The following is a 20,808-nucleotide window of genomic DNA, read 5'->3' as shown; positions in this document are numbered from 1 at the left end:
GGGGGTTAATTAGAGATGGTTTTTTTTTAACCCATTCACGTGTTTTGTGTCATACATTGACCCAAACGTAAAACTAAGTATTTTCTTGAAACTTAATGAATTTAATTATTTTTGCAAGACGAAAATACGTTGAATTTACGTAAATTAGTCCAAAAAAGATGTTATGAGTCAGAAACGTTCTCTAAAATCATCCACAGAATAAAAATCGACTAATTTTAATTTTAATTTGGACGCGAAAGGGTTAAAAAATTGAAGACATTGAAAATAGATTAAAGAATGACGACATTTCTTTTCAAACCTTTGATATTTCTCGATATTTTTAACGTTCGACGATTCTTTTTCAATATTTGAAGCTTGTTTTCTAACAGGACGTTTGTTTTAATGCCTTTCGCTTCTTTTCTAACCTTCACATATTTTTAACGGTGCTTAACGTTTCTTTTATAATATTTGACGATTCTTTTTTAACGTTAGACAATTCTTTTTTTAACGTTGAATGATTCTTGTTTAACGTTTGTTTTAACGTCAACCGCTTTTCGCACATCTGACATATTGGGTTGTCCAATATTTATCCGGATTTCTAACCTAACATTTTTACTATATACATCCCTGGGTGTGGACGAGACAGAAAATTAAAATTTAACTGAATTTATGTGAATATTTTAGGTTAGAATTCCATGTAAATATTGGACAAACCAATATTTTTTGACGGCTTTTAACAATTTTTTCTTACGTTTGACGTTTCAAAAGTTTAAGTTTGCTTTTTAACGTTCGATGTTTCTTTTAGTTTGTAAAAACAAATATGTTATTTTCGGGTGAAACGAATTTCCCAAATATAGTACAGCAATGGAAAAATTTGGTAAAAGGGAAATTGAATAAAGAAATAATTTAAAAACAAACTTTATAATTTTTTTTCCTGTAGAAGATTAGAAACTTACGTTCCAAAAACGTTGATTGAGCCTCAAAGTGCATAAACTCCTTTCTCTAATTTTATTTAAAGAAAAATTAATTGAAAATACTTTGCCGTGTTTTACTCATCTCAATCCACGAAAACATTCTTCATTCATTGTTTTGTGTTAATTGTTGCAACTTTTTAGTCCACACAACAGTCTCGGCATGACGACTAAACCAGACGCATCCACGCATCATTGAAAGCTCGCGGGAAATGTGGGTTATGGGGGCAAGAAAATCTCGAATGTTCTTCATTAACTATTTGATTTTATTTGTTTGATATTATATAAAATACACAAATACACTTCTTCCAATGAGAATACAATTTAATTTAATTTAATAAAAAAAACCGAAAAGCTACAGTGGAAGTTATGCTTGAAAATAAGACTGGGTGAAATACTTTTTTCTTCATTTTGTCCTCGAACTTTGTATTTATGGGAATATTTTCTTTTCTTTCCAAAAAATTAAGATTACAATTTCTTGTCCTTTTTTCTTCTTTTTGCCAATGCAAATGGAAATAGAAGGATAATTTTTTTTCTCTTGATGATAAATGGAAGAATTTGATGAAAAAGCAACGAGGATTTGTAATTTTATGATGCAGAGTTGATAGAAAAAAAAATTGTGTGTTCCTCAAATACTCATTAAAACGACAAAAAAAAACATTTACATGATTTTCCTCGACACAAAATATAAATTAAAAAACAAATAAGAAAACAAAAATAAGAGTTAAAGTGTAATTATTGATCATCACAGTAATGATTAAAATTAAAAGAAAAAATTACTATCTCGGATTTTCCATTATAACTTGCTTAAATACTCCCGCCGGCAATTGGGATTTCGCCTCGTGGCTGTGACTGCCTAATGTGGTGGACCCATCGCGGGCGATGAAGAGTTTCAGGCCAGAAGCTGAGAATTTGCAAAATAAATTTTAAAAAAAATTATTAAGAATAAAAAAATTGAATAAAAATTAAACTTACTCTCTGCGGATTCCTCCAGCTGATCCAATTTGGTATTCTTAACAATTTCATCCACCATAAAAACGGGATTGACTCGTGTGCCCTCCACTCTGCCCGAAACTGCTGGTCCATGGTCATCCAAAGAGCATTTTTTCCTCCTTTCCGCCGCCGATTTGAGCCTATCTAGGGATCCTGTCTCACTGGACGTGAATGGAGCAGGATTTATGTTTCTGCAAGGAGAGACACCATGACCCACATTAATATCCCGGCTCGTCTACACTCTCCCACACACACACAGACACCGTCTTCTCTCTTTTCAATGTACAGCAATAAATATTTTTTTGTTGGCAAGAAAAGAAAATTAATGATAAGAATGCACGCGCATTAAAAAAAGCTTCGCATATTGTAGGAAAGCAGTAGCTAAAGCAGAAATATTAATTGCACAATATTTTATTTTTTCTTCTACCAATACACCCACAAAGCAGCAAATAAAATCATTATTTTTCTCTTTTACAACACATAAAAAATGCTGACGTGAAATGTAAAAAAAAATGAATTGTAAAGTCCATCAGAGATACGCACACTCGGCAAAGTTCTGCGATTTTCAAGCAATTTTAATCCTATTGGATTTCCAAACATCAGATAAAATTTTTTAATGCAAAAAAAGAAAATTTTTCTTTGCAAAAAATCTGGGCTTATCAGTACAATAATATCTTTTGCGTAAGCGTCGGTGTCAAACATAAAGTATTTAGAGCATGAAAAGAAAGACGATTTACTTCTATTTGGAAATTATGTAACAAAATCTCAATAAACCATCGAATTTAATAGAGGAAGAAGAACATAAATGTGACCTTTTGCCCCGAAAAAATCAAAATTCAAATTAGAATCTTATTTTCATTTGTCAATCAATCACGTCATTTACTTACCTCTCTATTGGGAAGAGTTATTTATCTCCCCAATTAAATACAGTGAGGTCGCGTAGTACGACTTTAATTCATGTAAATAAGACGAACTTACTGTGGAGCATTTATTCAAAAAATGTTTTTCTTGTGATTAAGCTGATAGAGGTAAGGCAAGTAAAACATTTAAGACAAGAAAGGAGTTTATTCATTTTAAATTTTTTTGACATAATTCAAGAAGAAATAAAATATTTGTGTAAAATAGATTTTCCAATAAAATCTGCTAAAGAAAATTCGAAACAGATTCTCCAAATACTTAAAAAAAAACCACGCCCATATTTTCTATTTATTCATAAAGCATATGCATCTGTGCTCCAAGGACTCCAATAAATGATTTCTTGTGAATTTTTGACCATGATTGCTGATCCAGTAACAGATTAGATTTTTTCACATTCAGTTCTACTGCTGTGCTACCATAGCAAGGGGATAAAATAAACTCGGGATAAACAATTACTAATGAAGCATATGCGTCACACAAAACAAAATTATTAAAAAATCAAATCCAACAAATGAAATATCTTTTTGGCTTTTTTGTAAAAGTTCAATTCAAAAAAGTTGTCTTGAAATTTTTTTAATTTAACACTTGGAGAATAGAGGTTTCTAACCTCAAAAGTTTGATCTTCATTTTCTCTCAAAAGAAAATATTTTATCGAGTTTTCTTTCGACAATCATGTAGTATTGAAACTTCCCAACACACAGATGTAGAAATTATCACGATATGTTTCAGAGATTTTATTCTATGACAATTTAAAAAATGTCGAATTGACCACGGTGGCCAGCAAAGTCCTCCAAGGGTTAAATATAGTGATTCAATTGTCTTTTTGTTAGATTAGTTTACTTTGGACCTATCTCACGTCAAGAAAGCCACAAAATAAATAAACTTCTAGCCTATAAATAAAAAAAAGCTCATTCACCAAATCATTAAACGACCTAATGAAGGTCTCAAATTGTCCGAACTGTCGGCTTTTAATAAATTTCTTTACACATAAAAAAAAGTTTTGACGTAAAATCTAAGTTTGATAAATAAACAAACTCCACCCCCATTTCCAAATCAAAAAAATTCTATAATTTTTCATAATAATTGCATGAGATTAGGTCGTACTGCGAGACTCCACTGTAAGTGCGACATTGCATTAAAATTCAATGCTAAAATATTGCGCGCACACACACAAAAGAAACCCTGAAACAGAAAAGTTTTCATGGCTAGAAAAGCAAAATAAAAGCTTCTATCTACATTATAGATAAATGAGTAATTTATCTACTAATAAGAAAAAGAACAAAAAAAAGGTGTTGAAAAAAGAGAATTTCATAGAAGAGATTTGAAGCACGTGAGATGTGATAATTGCGATATGGAGATAGAGAGAGTTTCTGGCGCAAAGAGAGCTCCACCAAAAATACCCAAACACCGTCTTTCTGCGGGAAAAATATAAAATGTAGCCCCGTGAGGTGCTTTGAACACACGCACCTCTCCAAATTGCCGCGTTGACTCTACACTTTGAACACACAGAAGCTGGCCTATATTGCGTCGATGTAGTGTAGCTCAAAAATTGAACATTTTTGAGCCTTCTGGATTATTTACAAAATGAATTTTGCTTTTTTTGGTTTTTTTTTTGGGAGGAAGGGGAGTTGATCTTTACCTTCCAGAATCACAGTCATCGTGCGCATTAATGCCATGGATGGATGCTCGTGCCCAGAGAGATTGTTTCTGTGTCTTACTTCGCATATTTGTCCGGAAGACACGTGAAAATGCTTTTGGTGGATCTTTCCCCTGGAACGTCATCTTCGCCACTGTTTTCTCCAAGCTACGAAGCTTTGTTACCACCACCCTATCACCCCCCGGCGTGTCCGGGACATCCTCCACGGGCACCGGGGGCTTTTCTTCGTCTATTAATAAATTTGTCATGGACCTTATGCGTGCCATGCCGAAACGCTTATCCTCAAATTCTCTCTTTTTGCGCATTAAATCCCGCGGAAGATCCATATCGTGTCGTTTTGTGTGCAATAGATCATCCATGGACTTCATCTTGAACATTGTATCAGTCGTGAGGACTTGCTCCAAGTCCGGTGTACTCAATTCAATGGCATTCACGCGAATTGTTTCTTCAGTGTGAAAATCCCGCGGAAAGCAATCAGGTCTCTGTGGAATTTCCATCACACTCACAGCTCCCGTATTTACAATAACATTTCGATAGAAACCATTTGAGAAAGAATGAGTTCGTGCAAATAGCAGCTGTAACCTTTGAAACACATAAAATTCAGTCATGCTGTTTTTTCCCACTACTCTCCTCCCCCATTCTCCTCCTCTTCTTCTGTACAAACGTGCATGCATTTTCCACCATGCAATACCCAAGGAAATCCCCCATTGCAATTAAAACAAAAACTGCCCCCAATTACCCCGTTTTCCTCTAATTAAATGAATTTTTTCAAATAAATCAATGTGACTTTTATGAGAGATTATAAAATGTTCAACAAATCATCCCTTCAAAAAGGCGTTGTGATATTTAAAAAAAAAATTAAGGAGAAAAATAGTTTAATGAAAAATTAATTCTTTCTTTTTGTAAATAAAGTTAGTTTGAAGATAAATAAATAAATAAACATGCACGAAAGAAAATTCAAATATCCTTTCAAAATCTCATCTTACCTCGTTTGTCCGGAATCACAATCAGAACTCTGCCGTGAATGCTGACTTTGGGTGAAGCTGCTGTATCCTGATCCCTTGGACATCTTGTGGGAAGGAAATTAATTCGAAAGATCAAACAAAAATCTCCTTTTTGTTGAATAAAATGAATTAAAATTGCCTAAAACTTACTTGACTAGTGTTGCTTGAATTGCGTGAGTGTCCAACTTCTCCGTATGGTGGATTCTGGAGTGATACCGTGTAGGAGTTTGGCAAGACAGCCCCAGAATCTGTATTCCCAGCTGTGTCCAGTAATTCGGAATTGCTGGTGCTTGCAACGAGGCTTGGCAAGATTGTATTTCCATCGCTATCGCATTGATTTTGCTCTAAAATTAAATCATTTTTTTTTCAATAAATTATCTTTTCTTGGTGAAATTCAATAATTTTAGAGGAGAGAGGGGCAAAAACGGTCACTCAGGGGTTTAGAAAAAGGCTCAAAATATCATATTTTCTAGCAAGATAGAGAAAAGTCTACGATAGAAGAGTTCTAAGGTGGAAAAGGGCCTTATTCGCTTTCTTCTAGAAATTCCCTAAAAAGAATTTTGAAAAAAATGTTTTTCAGCATTTTCTTGCTAAGTTTTCAGAAAATATTAAAAAAAATTATTCTAAGAAAGTCCTTTAAAAATTCTACTTATTAGGTTAAATTTTTGCTCTACGCCGTAAAGGATAATTCACAATAAAGAAAAGAAGCAATAAAAAATGTTAGAAAAATTAAGTTTTTCCACATTTTTAGAGGGAGTTAGGAAATAATTCGAATGTATATGGGTAGAGGGAAGTTTAAAGCACAATCTTTGACAAAAATCTGACTTATAGAATGATCCTGAATCGCGAAAAATCGAGATTTTCCACGCTCATTAAAAAAAATTCAGAGCTCATTTTCATGCTTTTCCCATCTTATAAAAATTATTTAAGAAAAAAATTCCCTAAAATGGGTTAAAGAAAAGAAGATAAATAAGAAAAGTTATAGCGAAAAAAAAATAATTTGTAAGGTTCCCCCGTATAAACGTAAGAGAAACTTACAAACTTTATCTTTTGATAAGTCTTTTACAAATTCATTTTTTTCTGTAGGGGAGACCGGAGTAAAAAAAGTCATTTTGGAATTTTGAAATGTCAATTTCTCCAAGCTCATAAATCGGAAAAATCTGAAAAAATTAGGGTGGAAAGCCCTTTTAACCTACAATTTTCGACTGTAATTTGGGAGTTCAAAAAGAAAATAAATTTTTGACCCATTTCCCAAACTTTTGCGTATTGGGAAAAACGCGTTTTCCGAACTTTTCCTTCAGCAATTTTCCAATCTGATATTTTTTCTCACTAGCTGGGTTAGTGCGGTTAGTGCAGAAAACGTTGCCAAGGTGTATTTTTCACTAACTTTTAATGATTTTTCTGAACAATTATTTAAATCAAAACATATCCCTTGAGGTAAATCGTGTCAACCCATGTAAATCATATCATTTGTTGCAAAATGACGTGATTGAGAAAATCGCAAAATTCTCCGTATTAGTCGGTCTAAATGTTAAATTCCTTGTTGCGGATCAAAAGGTGAGAAGTTTAGCTATTAACTGCTATCAATCTCTCAGGTGGAAAATCATTGGAAATGTCGGAAAATTCGACCGACTTTATTTACCCCGCTGGTGACTATATTTACCCGCCGTGTTAAAAAAAAATCAGAAGCAGAAAGGTTCAGGAAAAGCTCGAAAACTCATATTTCCCGGGGAGATAGAGAAAAATGGTCTGAGACAAAGTTGTAGGCCAGGAAATTTCCTATAAGAATGATCTATCGAGGAAATTTTCTTGCCCTTAGGGAATCCTGCAGATAAGGATTTACGCAAATTGACTATTTTTACCCCGGTCTCCCCTACAGATTATTTATTTACGAGGTAAATTGTCGCTTCGCTCCAATTTACCTCGCCCCGCTTCGCGGGGATTTGTTGCGCTTCGCGCAAATTTCAGAGAGAAAAAATTATGATGGTTTATAAGTATATTTGGAAAACTTATCAGTCCCGAAAATAAAATTTGCAAAGAGAAGAAATCATTTTCATACAACATTTCAGGCGCCAAATTCAAAAATTTGCAAAAAATGCATGACTTTTATATGGGGGCTACCTGAAGGGGGGCTTTGGGGGGAAAATGAATACGGCCATTCGAAAGCGCCTGATATAAGGAGTCTCTGTACCAAAGAGCGTTATTCACGAGACATACAGTAAGTCCCCCGCATGTAACCAAAATTAGGTTTTAAATTATTGTAGGGGATCATTAAAGGTTCAAAATAAGCGTGGTCATTTCCCGGAAAAGCGCTGGGAAACCTACGAATTTTCCGATTTTCTGTTTAACCTATGTTGATTTATTTCTCAATTTATAGCAATCGTAGGATATTGTGATTGGTGTCAAATGAAAGCTATATCAATGCTTAATATTATATATTAAAACCATTTTGCAAAATGCACTAGAAGGTGAAAATTGGGAAAGATTTTCCGAACACGCATTTTTCTTTCGCCTCCCATTCCCACAATATTGCATGGGACCACCTGGAACATCCCTTATTTTGTAGCTTTTTTAATCCCCTTTCATTTGGTATAGCACTTAGTGGGGAAATCCACTGGGAAAACTCGCTACAGAATGATTTTCCAAAGTTAAGCACATTTTCGCATTGGAGAAAAAGAGATGGACAATTTTTTTCTAGGGGAATTCTTAGAACATTCTGGAAACATCAAAGAGCAGAAATCGTTTATCTCTTTTCTTCCAACGCGAAAATGTGCTTAATTTTGGAAAATCATTCTGTAGCGAGTTTTCCCAGTGGATTTCCCCACTAAGTGCTATACCAAATGAAAGGGGATTAAAAAAGCTACAAAATAAGGGATGTTCCAGGTGGTCCCATGCAATATTGTGGGAATGGGAGGCGAAAGAAAAATGCGTGTTCGGAAAATCTTTCCCAATTTTCACCTTCTAGTGCATTTTGCAAAATGGTTTTAATATATAATATTAAGCATTGATATAGCTTTCATTTGACACCAATCACAATATCCTACGATTGCTATAAATTGAGAAATAAATCAACATAGGTTAAACAGAAAATCGGAAAATTCGTAGGTTTCCCAGCGCTTTTCCGGGAAATGACCACGCTTATTGGTATGAACGCAGAGTAATTGATCCCCTACAATAATTTAAAACCTAATTTTGGTTACATGCAGGGGACTTACTGTATGTCTCGTGAATAACGCTCTTTCATCACGATCGGTCAAACGGTGTAGATTTGTATAGCTGTACAGACACGAAATCCTTTCTTTATTATATAGATTTTCATTCATTTTAAATGATTTTTTCTCTCTTTATCGTCTCTCTCTTTGCAATTTGTTTGTTTCAGTCTTCCCTATTTTCATTCATGAGGTTTTTGTGTTAAAATCGTTAAAATGTATTTGAACTCGAATAAAACTTTTTTATTTGTTTCATGACCACAGTTAATTGAGTGAGAAAAAATTAGAGAAAAAAAAACGGAAAATGCTGTAAAAATATCATTTACGAGGTAAATTGTCGCTTCGCTCCAATTTACCTCGCCCCGCTTCGCGGGGATTTGTTGCGCTTCGCGCAAATTTTAGAGAAAAAGAAAATGTGATGGTTTATAAGTAGATTAGGGCCACTTATCAGTCCCGAAAAAAAATTTGCAAAGAGAAGAAATCATTTTCATACAATATTTCTGGCGCCAAATTCAAAAATTCGCAAAAACTGCATGAGAGTTATATGGGGGCTACCCGAAGGGGGGCTTTGGGGGGAAAATGAATACGGCCACTCGAAAGCGCCTGTTATAAGGAGCCTCTGTACCAAATTTCATCGCGATCGGTCAAACGGTGTAGATTTGTATAGCTGTACAGACACGAAGATTACCAACAAACAGACCTTTCTTTATTATATAGATAGATGGAGAACACTCATCGAACCCAAAAGAAAAAATTTGCAAAGAGAAGAAATCATTTTCTTACAATATTTCTGGCGCCAAATTCAAAAATTCGCAAAAACTGCATGAGAGTTATATGGGGGCTACCCGAAGGGGGGCTTTGGGGGGAAAATGAATACGGCCACTCGAAAGCGCCTGATATAAGGGGCCTCTGTACCAAATTTCATCACGATCGGTCAAACGGTGTAGATTTGTATAGCTGTACAGACACGAAGATTACCAACAAACAGACCTTTCTTTATTATATAGATGGAGAGCTCTCATCAAAGCCAAAAGAAAAAAAAATTTCAAAGAGAAGAAATCATTTTCATACAACATTTCAGGCGCGAAATTCAAAAATTCGCAAAAAATGCATGACTGTTATATGGGGGCTACCTGAAGGGGGGCTTTGGGGGTAAAATGGATACGGCCACTCGAAACCGCCTGTTATAAGGAGCCTCTGTACCAAATTTCATCGCGATCGGACAAACGGTGTAGATTTGTATAGCCGAACACGACGGAAGATTACCAACAAACAGACCTTTCTTTATTATATAGATGGGAACACTTTTGTAAAAAAATTATTTAGCAAGTTTTTTTTTCTGATTTTGCAGGATGTTTTTGTCTTTTTGTTCTTCTCTTTATTGAAAGGACATTAGTGCCTTAATTGACGTCAAAGGATAAAAGAAAAGGAACCTATTTTGACCTTTCCTTAGATCTTTAAACCATTGATCTTCGATAAAAGTTCTTCTGGGATATAAAAAGAGGAAAATAAACGTAATTCTCACCAAATGTCTTCTTCTTGGTCAATGATCCAAAGCCAGACGATCCGGAAGCTATTGAGGAATCATCCTTGGCTCCTCTACCACTTGACGGTGGAAGCCCCACTTTCCCCTTCACCCCAACAGCTGGAATATCTTCGTGGATTGCAATTTGTTTATTCTTGAGACTCGGTGAAGGACTGCAGGAAACAGAATAAAAATATTAATGTTCATCCTGCTTTCTAGCAAAGACGGAGGGATGCTTACACTTTGAAGAGAACATCCCCACTGAGCATGTACATCTTGATGGAGACTTGAAGCATGGAATTATCCTGCCTGTGTTTGGCATCGTATCCCTCGAGCAAGTAGCGACTAGATGTGAGTCCGGAGCCGGCAAATTCAGCCAAGTTGAGGTCAATGAAGCCCAACTTTTGGTAGCTGCGGCCACCTTTGATCTCCTTCCGGACAGATATCCGCAAATTGCAGGGATCAAGGACCCCATTGGAGGCATTTGCTGACATCTTGCAGACAAAATTGAATTTTTGGCTCCACTTCACAGCATGATTCTTCACCTCTTCCCTGTAAATGGAGAGTGAGAGTGAGGAGACACAGATCAGTCATCAGAATTTGGTGTGATAAGGTCTATGAATTTCTGTTTTTTTTTTCAGCGATATTTCCGCGTTGGCAGAAATTTGTACACAAAACATTGACAATGAGCTATCAAATTCCCCGTGAACACGGGGCGCGATAGCAGCACAGAGATAGTGGGTTCGATTGATAAAAGCATGGGGAAATTTCTAATTGCAGTAATTACCGACTGCTGTACTCTTGGAATGAGCCCCCTTCCATGAGGCGGATTTTCGCAAAGAGAACGGCATTGAGAAAGGGCACCTCCACCAATTCGTCCAGTTGCAGCTCCACAGAGAATTTGTATTTCTTCTTCTTCATCATGAAAGCCATCCCTTGCTGTGCGCCTGAGGTGGGCTCTAAGGTCATCCTGTGGAAAGAAACATTTTCTTTGGTGGAAAGATTTTCTCTCGAAAGGGGCCTTCGTGACGCGCCTCATCCACGCAAGGTCTACCTTTTTTCACACACACACACCACACTCTCTCTCTTCTGACCAGTATACTCACAGTAAATGCCCCAGTTAGCTACACAACGCGTTACGCCGTTTCCTCACGCACCTATCCACTGGTTTTTCATTAATGCACCGACCGGGGGAAATGGAGAAATCTAAGAAATGAAAATACTGTGAAAAATTACGTACATATCGCTGCTTGAGCTAGCCGCTATCGCATCCTATGCTAACCCAATAACAATTAAGTCGGTCAATTTCTACTCAAATATGTAGGACAATGTTTGAGCAATTTTGTATTTGGCTTTTATTGAGAAAAATTCTTCCCTCTCCTTTATCGATTCTATCAAAAAATCTTTTTATGTTCTTACAATTTAAAAGACTTTTTTTTTTGTAATATTTTGATTATTGATTTTTAAATTATTAAGGATAGTTGCTGATGCCGCTGCCTGATACTGCGTGGTTTTTTTTCAAAGTGACGTAACATTTGCTGTGTTTTTATAAAAAAAAAAATATGAGGCCATATTCAGCGTAAAAAGTTTTATATTTTTATGATAAAAGGTCATTTTGGTATTCAGCGTAATAAAAGATAAAAGAATTTTCTTATTCACCATAAAAAACTACTCTCTTAACTTTTATAAGTCTCAACATTAAAAAAAAAATAAATAAAATAGAATTGATAATCAGCGTAAAAGCTTTTTGTTCTTTTGATATAATAGTGAGTTTTGGAGGTCTTTATATGAGTGTTCTAAGCTATTTTTATGGTGTTTGATGATGTGAAAAATTATGAATCTTACAGAAATTGATCTCATACTAAAATTGTGAAGGCAAAATCATGTTTTTGGTTAGTTTTTGCTTATTATTAACTAAATAATTTATTTATCTATATAATAAAGAAAGGTCTGTTTGTTGGTAATCGTCGTTCCTTCTTTTCTATACAAATCCACACCGTTTGACCGATCACGATGAAATTTGGTACAGAGGCTCCTTATAACAGGCCGTTTCAGATGGCCGTATTCATTTTCCCCCCAAAGCCCCCCTTCAGGTAGCCCCCATATAAAAGTCATGCATTTTTTGTGAATTTTTGAATTTGGCGCCGTAAATGTTGTATGAAAATGATTTCTTCTCTTTGAAAATTCTTTTTTTGGGATTGATAAGTGGTCTCAATCTACTTATAAACCATTACAATTTTTTCTCTCTAAAATTTGTGCGAAGCGCAACAAATCCCCGCGAAGCGGGGCGAGGTGAATTGGAGCGAAACGACAATTTACCTTGTTAAATATAAACAATTAATTGAAGAAAATAATTCTGCCAACAATCTATATAATAAAGAAAGGATTTCGTTCCTGTACAGCTATGCATTTCTACACCGTTGATCCGATCGTGATGAAATTTGGTACAGAGACTACTGATACCAGGCGGTTTTTACCAACGGCATTCATTTTCCCCCCAAAGCCCCCCTTCACATAGCCCCCATATAAAAATCACGCTTTTTTGACTACTTTTTGAATTCGGCGCCATAAATGTTGTGTGAAATTCACTTTTTCTCTTTGAAATATCTGTTGGAGGTTTTGCATGGCCCATCTATATAATAAAGAAAGGATTTCGTTCCTGTACAGCTATGCATTTCTACACCGTTGATCCGATCGTGATGAAATTTGGTACAGAGACTACTAATACCAGGCGGTTTTTACCAACGGCATTCATTTTCCCCCCAAAGCCCCCCTTCACATAGCCCCCATATAAAAATCACGCTTTTTTGACTACTTTTTGAATTTGGCGCCATAAATGTTGTGTGAAATTCACTTTTTCTCTTTGCAATATCTGTTGGAGGTTTTGCATGGCCCATCTATATAATAAAGAAAGGATTTCGTTCCTGTACAGCTATGCATTTCTACACCGTTGATCCGATCGTGATGAAATTTGGTACAGAGACTACTAATACCAGGCGGTTTTTACCAACGGCATTCATTTTCCCCCCAAAGCCCCCCTTCACATAGCCCCCATATAAAATTCATGCTTTTTTGACTACTTTTTGAATTTGGCGCCTTAAATGTTGTGTGAAATTCACTTTTTCTCTTTGAAATATCTGTTGGAGATTTTGCATGGCCCATCTATATAATAAAGAAAGGATTTCGTTCCTGTACAGCTATGCATTTCTACACCGTTGATCCGATCGTGATGAAATTTGGTACAGAGACTACTAATACCAGGCGGTTTTTACTAACGGCATTCATTTTCCCCCCAAAGCCCCCCTTCACATAGCCCCCATATAAAAATCACGCTTTTTTGACTACTTTTTGAATTCGGCGCCATAAATGTTGTGTGAAATTCACTTTTTCTCTTTGAAATATCTGTTGGAGGTTTTGCATGGCCCATCTATATAATAAAGAAAGGATTTCGTTCCTGTACAGCTATGCATTTCTACACCGTTGGTCCGATCGTGATGAAATTTGGTACAGAGACTACTAATACCAGGCGATTTTTACCAACGAATAAATCTTCCATTAAATCTATTTCAATTCGTCACAAATCTCTTCTCTTTTAAAAATTTGCGCGAAGCGCAACAAATCCCCGCGAAGCGGGGCGAGGTAAATTGGAGCGAAGCGACAATTTACCTCGTAATAAATAAATAAATAATAAATTAATTAAATAATTAATTATTTTTGTGGAATAATTTGTAATGACTATTTGAAAGATTTTACCCATATTGATAAAAAAAAATTTTTAAAAATTATTATAAAAAGATCGGTATTTTGCGTTAAATATTTTTTATCTTATAAAAGATTTTTTTGACGACTTTTACTATAAAAGTTCATAAAATAAAAGTTAAAGATTTTTTACGCTGAATATGGCCCATAGTTAAACTACCTTATCACAAAGCGTAAGGCTCTTTAGGAAAAATAGCATAATTGTTTCTTTCATATTCATGAAAAATCATATTCATGATAGATTAAAATCTATCCAATTTATCTTGATAAATTCTATATCTATGTGTAGGCATAGACGACTTCAAATACTAGAAGTTCCTCAAAGGAAAATTTGGAAAAAAAAAGTTTTCTTTATAATAGAAAATTAAACTCAAAGTTCGAGGTTAGAAATTCGTGTACTCGAAGTGTTAATAATTAAAACGATTTTTTTAACACCATTCCACATCGTGTCCATGGGATTGAGCTATTATTGACTGCCGACAAAACATTTATTGGGATTAATTCCAAATTCAGCCGCACTAAAGACAAATTGGCGCTCTGTGGGAAGAAAAGAAAAACGCGCGATTTTTAAAAATCTTGTACATTTATTTTTCCGAGAAAAGAGGATTTTCAGGTCCTTTCGAGAGGGAGAGATTAATTCTATAAATGGACACAATACACACAAAGAAGAAGCACATCACAAACACATGTTACGGGTTGTACGGTCAGCCTTGAGAGAAATTCTGCTAATACTCGATGGAGTTGGTGGGGCTCAAATCACACGTATTTTGTAATTTGGGAATAGAAGTCTTGCAGACAGACGTCCAGTTGGTCAAATGTGGGCCTCTCGTGCGGAAGAAGAGCCCAGCAGTATGCCATTATGGCAAATAGCTCGTCGGGGCAATTGAGCGGTTGCGAGAGTCTGTACCCGTCGCGCAGGTAGTGCTCCATTTCGAAGCAATCCACCTCAGCGTATGGCTGCTTTGCCAGTGTGCACAGTTCCCACATGAACACCCCAAAAGCCCACGTATCTGATGCTTCGGAGAATATTTTCTCCTGCAGTGCCTCGAGAGCGAACCATTTGATGGGGCGATTCTCTCCATCGCCCAGGCAGTGGTAGTCCGCTGGAAAGAGATCCCGCGAGAGCGAATTGTCCGCTAGTTTGATCCTCAGTTCATCATTGATCACACAATTCCTCGTAGCTACGTCTTTGTGGATGACACCGTGGCTGTGAAGATGAGAGAGCGCCAGGGCAATTTGCGTGGACATCCGAACAATCTGAATTGTTGTGAGAGTCCTTGCGAGGGGTGTTTGCAGGAAGAGTTTCAAATTGCGCGTGTTGTCAGGTGCTGGATAGAGCAGGAAGGGTGCTGTGTGATCCTCAATGGATACCCCGAGAACGGAGAGAATTCCCGCATGGGATGCTCCGTACAAGCTCATGCCCTCCTGAAGGAGAAGCGATACCTGCACTTGACTTGCATGCTGTCCCACAGTCTTCACCAGAACCTCATCTGTATCATTGTACGTGCCCCGGTAGACTTTCCCATACGTTCCCTCCTGTAGGAGACTCGATAGGCGCACCCTGCATCGCTGTACCGTCAACTCAGAAATCCTCCGATGGAGCTCTTGGGGTTCTGAAGTGGGAGGATTTTTGGCAGCTGCTGGAATGACTTTTGGTGCTTTTGGCATCTCCTGCATCACTTCAATCTTCCTAAATGTTGACTTCTGGTACGCCAGGGAGTTCCGGAAGCACAGAGCAATGCACAGAAGGGTTGTGGCAATCATGAGAGATAGCACGGAACCCACGCAGATGGCTAAAATGCCATGTTCACTCCTCTCCGGAACGACAGAGTTGCTCACAAAGAGATCCTCTTCCTTCTCCACGGGGGCGTAGCAAACTTTCCTTCGTTTCAACGTGAATTCCGTAACATTGTTCAGAGCTCTGTTCAGTGTAACCTGTATGGTGATATTCACATCAGCTTCAACACTTATTCCCTCCCGACAGAGCAGCTGTAGCTGGAAAGCTTCCACATCGGTTGGGATGTAGCCACTCTTGGTTATGTTGAGATTTACAGATATTGCCGAAGGAAGGGCATTTGAAACACTGATCCCGTAGGAAATCTAAAAAAAAAAGGAAGAAAAGAGTAGATTCAGAGATTCCGGTCATGACGAATTTCCGGATGTTGTCTTACCGGACGTCCTATGAGACTCTGCCAATTAATTGCAATGCTATTCACACGACTAGGGATGTCAATCACATAATCCAGAGCATTGGTGTTCACGACACCTGCACGAATGTAATAGAGTTCAGCTGAAAGGCCTACAAAAGATAAAAATTCATCAGAAAATCTCGCCATAACTTTGGGGACGGAAAAATGTGATTTACCGAGTAATTTCTGCCCTTCCTGGACATTCATGTACACATTGAGGTAGCCATGGATACCCTTACAGAAGAGAATACACAGATATGCACAAAATATGCTCATAAAATGCATTTTTCAGAGAAAAACTCTCATCTGATGAATGAATTAGTTGAATTTGTAAATAAAAACATTGCACTGTTCCCATTTTCCCATTAACCAAAAGAGAGTTCTCAAAAATGATCGACCGGTCGATGAGGAATAGACGATTGGCCGATGAGGAAGAGACGATTGGCCGATGAGGAAATGACGATCGGTAAATAGTGCACAATAATATCAATTTTTTGGTATTATTTGGCCGAATTTGCCTAAAATTCGCATTTGCTAAGACTTTATAAACATTAGCAAAGCGTTCTGTAATAGAATTTGCAAAAATAATTGATATTTTAAGAAAAAATATTCCTGTCAAAAAAGTCAGCCGATCGGAAAGTGCTGCACTTTCCGTTCGACCAATTTAGAATTTTTCGAAATTGAAGAAAAAGAAGAAAAGTGTCATTTGATTGTTTTGATTTTTCTCGGGAGTGTGTAAAATGTGTGAAATCATGGCTGAAAACAAACGAAATGTAAGTAAAATATTAATTATATTATATCTTGATGGTTGCTGTATGATCTATCGTACCGCAAAATAAAAAAAAAATTGCAAAAAAATACCCACTCGATTTTTGTACCGACCCAAGAATTCAATTTTTCTATTATTTTTGCAGCTTCCCTTGTGGTGCTCAACAGCTTTTCCGGTCAAGGGAAGCATCTGAAGCTTATGGCACAGATGCTGCAGAATATTTTTCCCACAATTAGCGTGTCCACGAAGATAATGCTGAATATTTCAAAGAGCAAGTTGAAGTGGAGCCAGATCGGGATCTTTTCACCCTCGTAGACCCAAAACGTCCACCCAAGTCCTTGCTGTTGAACCCATATCCAAGGGAAAGAACTCCAAGAGAAAACTCAACGACGGGAAATCAGGAAAGACGAAAATGAAGCAAAAATCATTCATAATTTCATCCGGGAAAGCAAGAAAAAGTTGTAAAGTTAATAAGGAGCCCAAGAAGTCCCGTAAATAACTTTATTTTTGATGAAAATAAATAAAAGTCTTAATTCTCTGATCTATGGAGCTATGTATTTTCCGGAAGCTCATAAGTTCATGCATAGGAGAGCCCCATGTACAGATTGTACTCATCGGGAAGATCCAGAGTTTCCGGGAGTAGTAGTCTAGATCTGAGGCGACATCGAGGCAGAATCTAAACATTCGTCACTGGCAGAGGGTTTTCTTTCTCAGATGGCATCATCAATCACTTCACTCAAGCTTTACTTCCGTGGGAAAGTGGACTGCACTGGAGATTTTTTAATGCAAATTCCGGGATCGAAGAACTTACACCTCTCGTACCATTTCCGTTTCGGTTTCTCTGGAACGACTCCGGCAATGCAGCAACTTATGTACTGATAAATATTTCGGATGATTCATATTTTTACTGAAAAGAAATTAAACAGAAAAGAAATTAAATAGAGTTTATTTAAATATAGAAATAGCGAGTTTTTATAATTATTTTTTGAGCCAGAAGTTCACAAGAACTTCCGCAAGAAAACAATTTTCAAGAGTTTTAATAAGGCAAAATAATACTAATTTTAAAAACCTCAATAGTTTTCACAATTTTCCACAATTTTACTCCCCGAATTTACTATCAAAACTCCCGGATAAAAAATTTATACAAAAATGTGAGGAGGTTATGTAATTGTACAAAAATCAAGTGGGTATTTTTTGCAATTTTTTTTATTTTGCGGTACGATAGATCATACAGCAACCATCAAGATATAATATAATTAATATTTTACTTACATTTCGTTTGTCTTTAGCGTCTTTAGCCATGATTTTACACATTTTACAACACTCCCGAGAAAAATCAAAACAATCAAATGACACTTTTCTTCTTTTTCTTCAATCTTCCATTTTCGAAAAAATCGAAATTGGTCGAACGGAAAGTGCAGCACTTTCCGATCGGCTGACTTTTTTGACAAGAATAGTTTTTCTTAAAATATCAATTATTTTTGCAAATTCTATTACAGAACGCTTTGCTAATCTTTATAAAGTCTTAGCAAATGCGAATTTTAGGCAAATTCGGCCAAATAATACCAAAAAATTGATATTATTTGCACTATTTACCGATCGTCATTTCCTCATCGGCCAATCGTCTCTTCCTCATCGACCGGTCGACTTGCCGATCGGAAGGGAATCCTCCACCGAAAATCCATGGACAGTTCCACAGTAAAAGTTTCTTATTGGTCCCGCCACGTGACGTCACGACTTCAGTTTTTATTGTCGCTGCAAAATTTTTCTCGGTCTCACTTTTTCCAATCAGTTTTAGGGGATTTTTACGTGTACTTGGGGGCGATGGAGAAACGTGTATCCAATGTGTACACTTCCTCCAAGGTTGGGAGCTCCAATTCCGTGGATTCAGACTACTCAAAATCCTCATCGCTCAACTCCAAGCAGTCATCCGTGAGTTTCAGCTGTTTCAGCTCTGTTTTTGTGTTTCCTGTCCAGTGTGTTCCATTTCAAGGGTATCTGTTGTTTTAACTCTGCCCCGCAGATTAACAATGAGACAAGTTTCCCACTACTTCCGGGTGAGAAGCGTCAGGATTTGAAGACAGACGTCACATACGTGTGCCCCTACAATGGCCTGTCCAAGGGACTCCTCACCATCACAAACTACAGACTCCACTTCCGTTCGCAGCCGACGTCCGACAAGGAGATTGCATTTGTGGTGGATGTCCCCCTGGGGGTGGTGTCGCGCGTGGAGAAAGTCGGCGGGGCCAGTTCCCGCGGTGAGAACTCCTATGGCATTGATATCTTCTGCAAGGATATGCGAAATCTCCGCTTTGCCCACAAGCAGGAGAACCACAGTCGACGCACTGTGTTCGAGAAGCTGCAAACATTTGCATTCCCACTGGCCTACAATGAGCGCCTCTTTGCCTTCTACTACACAGAAGTCTTTCCGGAAGATGGTTGGAGTGTCTATGAGCCCGTGGCGGAGCTGAAGCGAATGGGCGTCAACAGCGACACATGGCGAATAACGCGCATTAATGACAGCTACGAGATCTGCGACAGCTACCCAGCTGTCTGGGCAGTTCCCAATAATGCTCCGGATGAGCTACTGAAGCAAGTTGCGGGCTTCCGTTCGCGGAATCGTCTGCCCGTCCTGTCGTGGGTGCATCCTGTGTCACAGGCCACAATCACGCGTTGCTCCCAACCCCTTGTGGGTGTCTCCGGGAAGAGGAGTGGTGACGATGAGAAGTACATTAATTTGATCATGGAAGCCAATGCGAGGTCCGATAAGTTGTCCATCATGGATGCCCGCCCGAGTGCAAATGCCATCGCCAACAAGGCTAAGGGAGGCGGATATGAGTCCGAGGATGCCTACCAGAATGTCGAGCTGATCTTCCTGGACATTCACAATATTCATGTAATGCGTGAAAGCTTGAGGAAGCTGAAGGAGATCTGTTTCCCCGCCACAGATGACAAGAAGTGGCTGTCAGCCGTGGAGAGTAGCCTCTGGCTCAAGTACATCAAGTGCGTACTGAGTGGTGCAGTGAGGATTGTGGATAAAATTGAGAATATGAGCACATCCGTCGTGGTGCACTGCTCAGACGGCTGGGATAGGACATCTCAGCTCACGGCATTGGCAATGCTGCTCCTGGACCCATACTACCGCAGCCTTAAGGGTTTTGAGGTGCTCATCGAGAAGGAATGGCTGAGCTTTGGGCACAAGTTCCAGCAACGCATCGGACATGGGGATAGTCATCATTCGGACGCAGACAGATCCCCGGTTTTCCTGCAATTCATCGATTGTGTGTGGCAAGTGACCAAGCAGTATCCCCATGCTTTTGAATTCAACGAACACTTCCTCATTACAATTCTCGATCATCTCTACTCCTGTCGCTTCGGGACATTCCTCTGCAACACCGAACGCGAACGTGTCCAGGAGGATCTCAAGCACAAGACCATCTCGCTGTGGTCTTTCATCAATTCCTCACCGGAACAGTATCGGAATCCCCTCTATGGTGGCTTCAATTCAGCCGTGCAGAGAGTCCTGAAGCCCGTTGCCAGCTCCCGGCATATACGACTGTGGAAGGGGCTCTACTGTCGCTGGAATCCCAGTATGAGGGCACAGGACCCAATCTACCAGCGCACGCGGGAACTCCTTGTGCTGCAGGAACAGCTGCAGCGTCAAGTGGATGAATGTCGCTACGAGTCCAACTCAAAACCCAATTATCAGCATACGAGGCTCTCCTCGCCACTCCACTGAGCCCCCATTGTGTATTTTGTACCCAATTTTAATCATTTTAAATGCATTTTGTGGGCAAAAAAGTTTTTTGTTTTCCTTGGCGCCATTTTTTTCCCT

The 20,808-nt window shown here is 38.0% G+C and overlaps 5 protein-coding genes and 1 long non-coding RNA gene across 10 annotated transcripts in view; 2 read left to right on the top strand and 4 right to left on the bottom strand.

Annotated features, from left to right (window-relative positions):
• The window catches only part of LOC129790865 (UNC93-like protein), a 1,060,245-nt gene that overhangs the window by 128,062 nt on the left and 911,375 nt on the right, over positions 1-20,808 (bottom strand). The gene's annotated exons all lie outside the window — the stretch shown is intronic.
• Positions 1-20,808, bottom strand: part of LOC129790850 (cleavage and polyadenylation specificity factor 73) — a 566,536-nt gene that overhangs the window by 128,062 nt on the left and 417,666 nt on the right. The window lies entirely within an intron of this gene.
• LOC129790855 (uncharacterized) lies at positions 1,669-11,538 on the bottom strand. The gene is made up of 9 exons (XM_055828659.1): positions 11,363-11,538; positions 11,044-11,226; positions 10,497-10,808; positions 10,257-10,429; positions 5,673-5,866; positions 5,505-5,587; positions 4,501-5,100; positions 1,926-2,134; positions 1,669-1,854 (listed from the first exon to the last, which is right to left on the bottom strand). The coding sequence occupies exons 2-9, from the start codon at positions 11,223-11,225 to the stop codon at positions 1,730-1,732; spliced, it is 1,878 nt and encodes a 625-aa protein (XP_055684634.1). The 5' UTR covers position 11,226; positions 11,363-11,538; the 3' UTR covers positions 1,669-1,729.
• Positions 14,580-16,561, bottom strand: LOC129790864 (tyrosine-protein kinase Dnt). Its single transcript, XM_055828672.1, has 3 exons — positions 16,381-16,561; positions 16,187-16,314; positions 14,580-16,115 (listed from the first exon to the last, which is right to left on the bottom strand). Exons 1-3 carry the CDS (start codon positions 16,487-16,489, stop codon positions 14,772-14,774), a joined length of 1,581 nt encoding a protein of 526 aa, XP_055684647.1. The 5' UTR covers positions 16,490-16,561; the 3' UTR covers positions 14,580-14,771.
• On the top strand, positions 16,690-17,880 carry LOC129790960 (uncharacterized). Its single transcript, XR_008750643.1, has 2 exons — positions 16,690-16,977; positions 17,119-17,880. It is a non-coding gene; the product is annotated as an uncharacterized LOC129790960 (long non-coding RNA).
• Positions 18,664-20,775, top strand: LOC129790852 (myotubularin-related protein 2). Its single transcript, XM_055828652.1, has 2 exons — positions 18,664-18,905; positions 18,997-20,775. The coding sequence occupies exons 1-2, from the start codon at positions 18,798-18,800 to the stop codon at positions 20,710-20,712; spliced, it is 1,824 nt and encodes a 607-aa protein (XP_055684627.1). The 5' UTR covers positions 18,664-18,797; the 3' UTR covers positions 20,713-20,775.

Source organism: Lutzomyia longipalpis, chromosome 2 (genome assembly GCF_024334085.1).
Source record: "Lutzomyia longipalpis isolate SR_M1_2022 chromosome 2, ASM2433408v1".
Classification (NCBI taxonomy): domain Eukaryota; kingdom Metazoa; phylum Arthropoda; class Insecta; order Diptera; family Psychodidae; genus Lutzomyia; species Lutzomyia longipalpis.
Note: the sequence above shows the minus strand (reverse complement) of the source record. Positions and strands in the feature narration are given on the sequence as shown.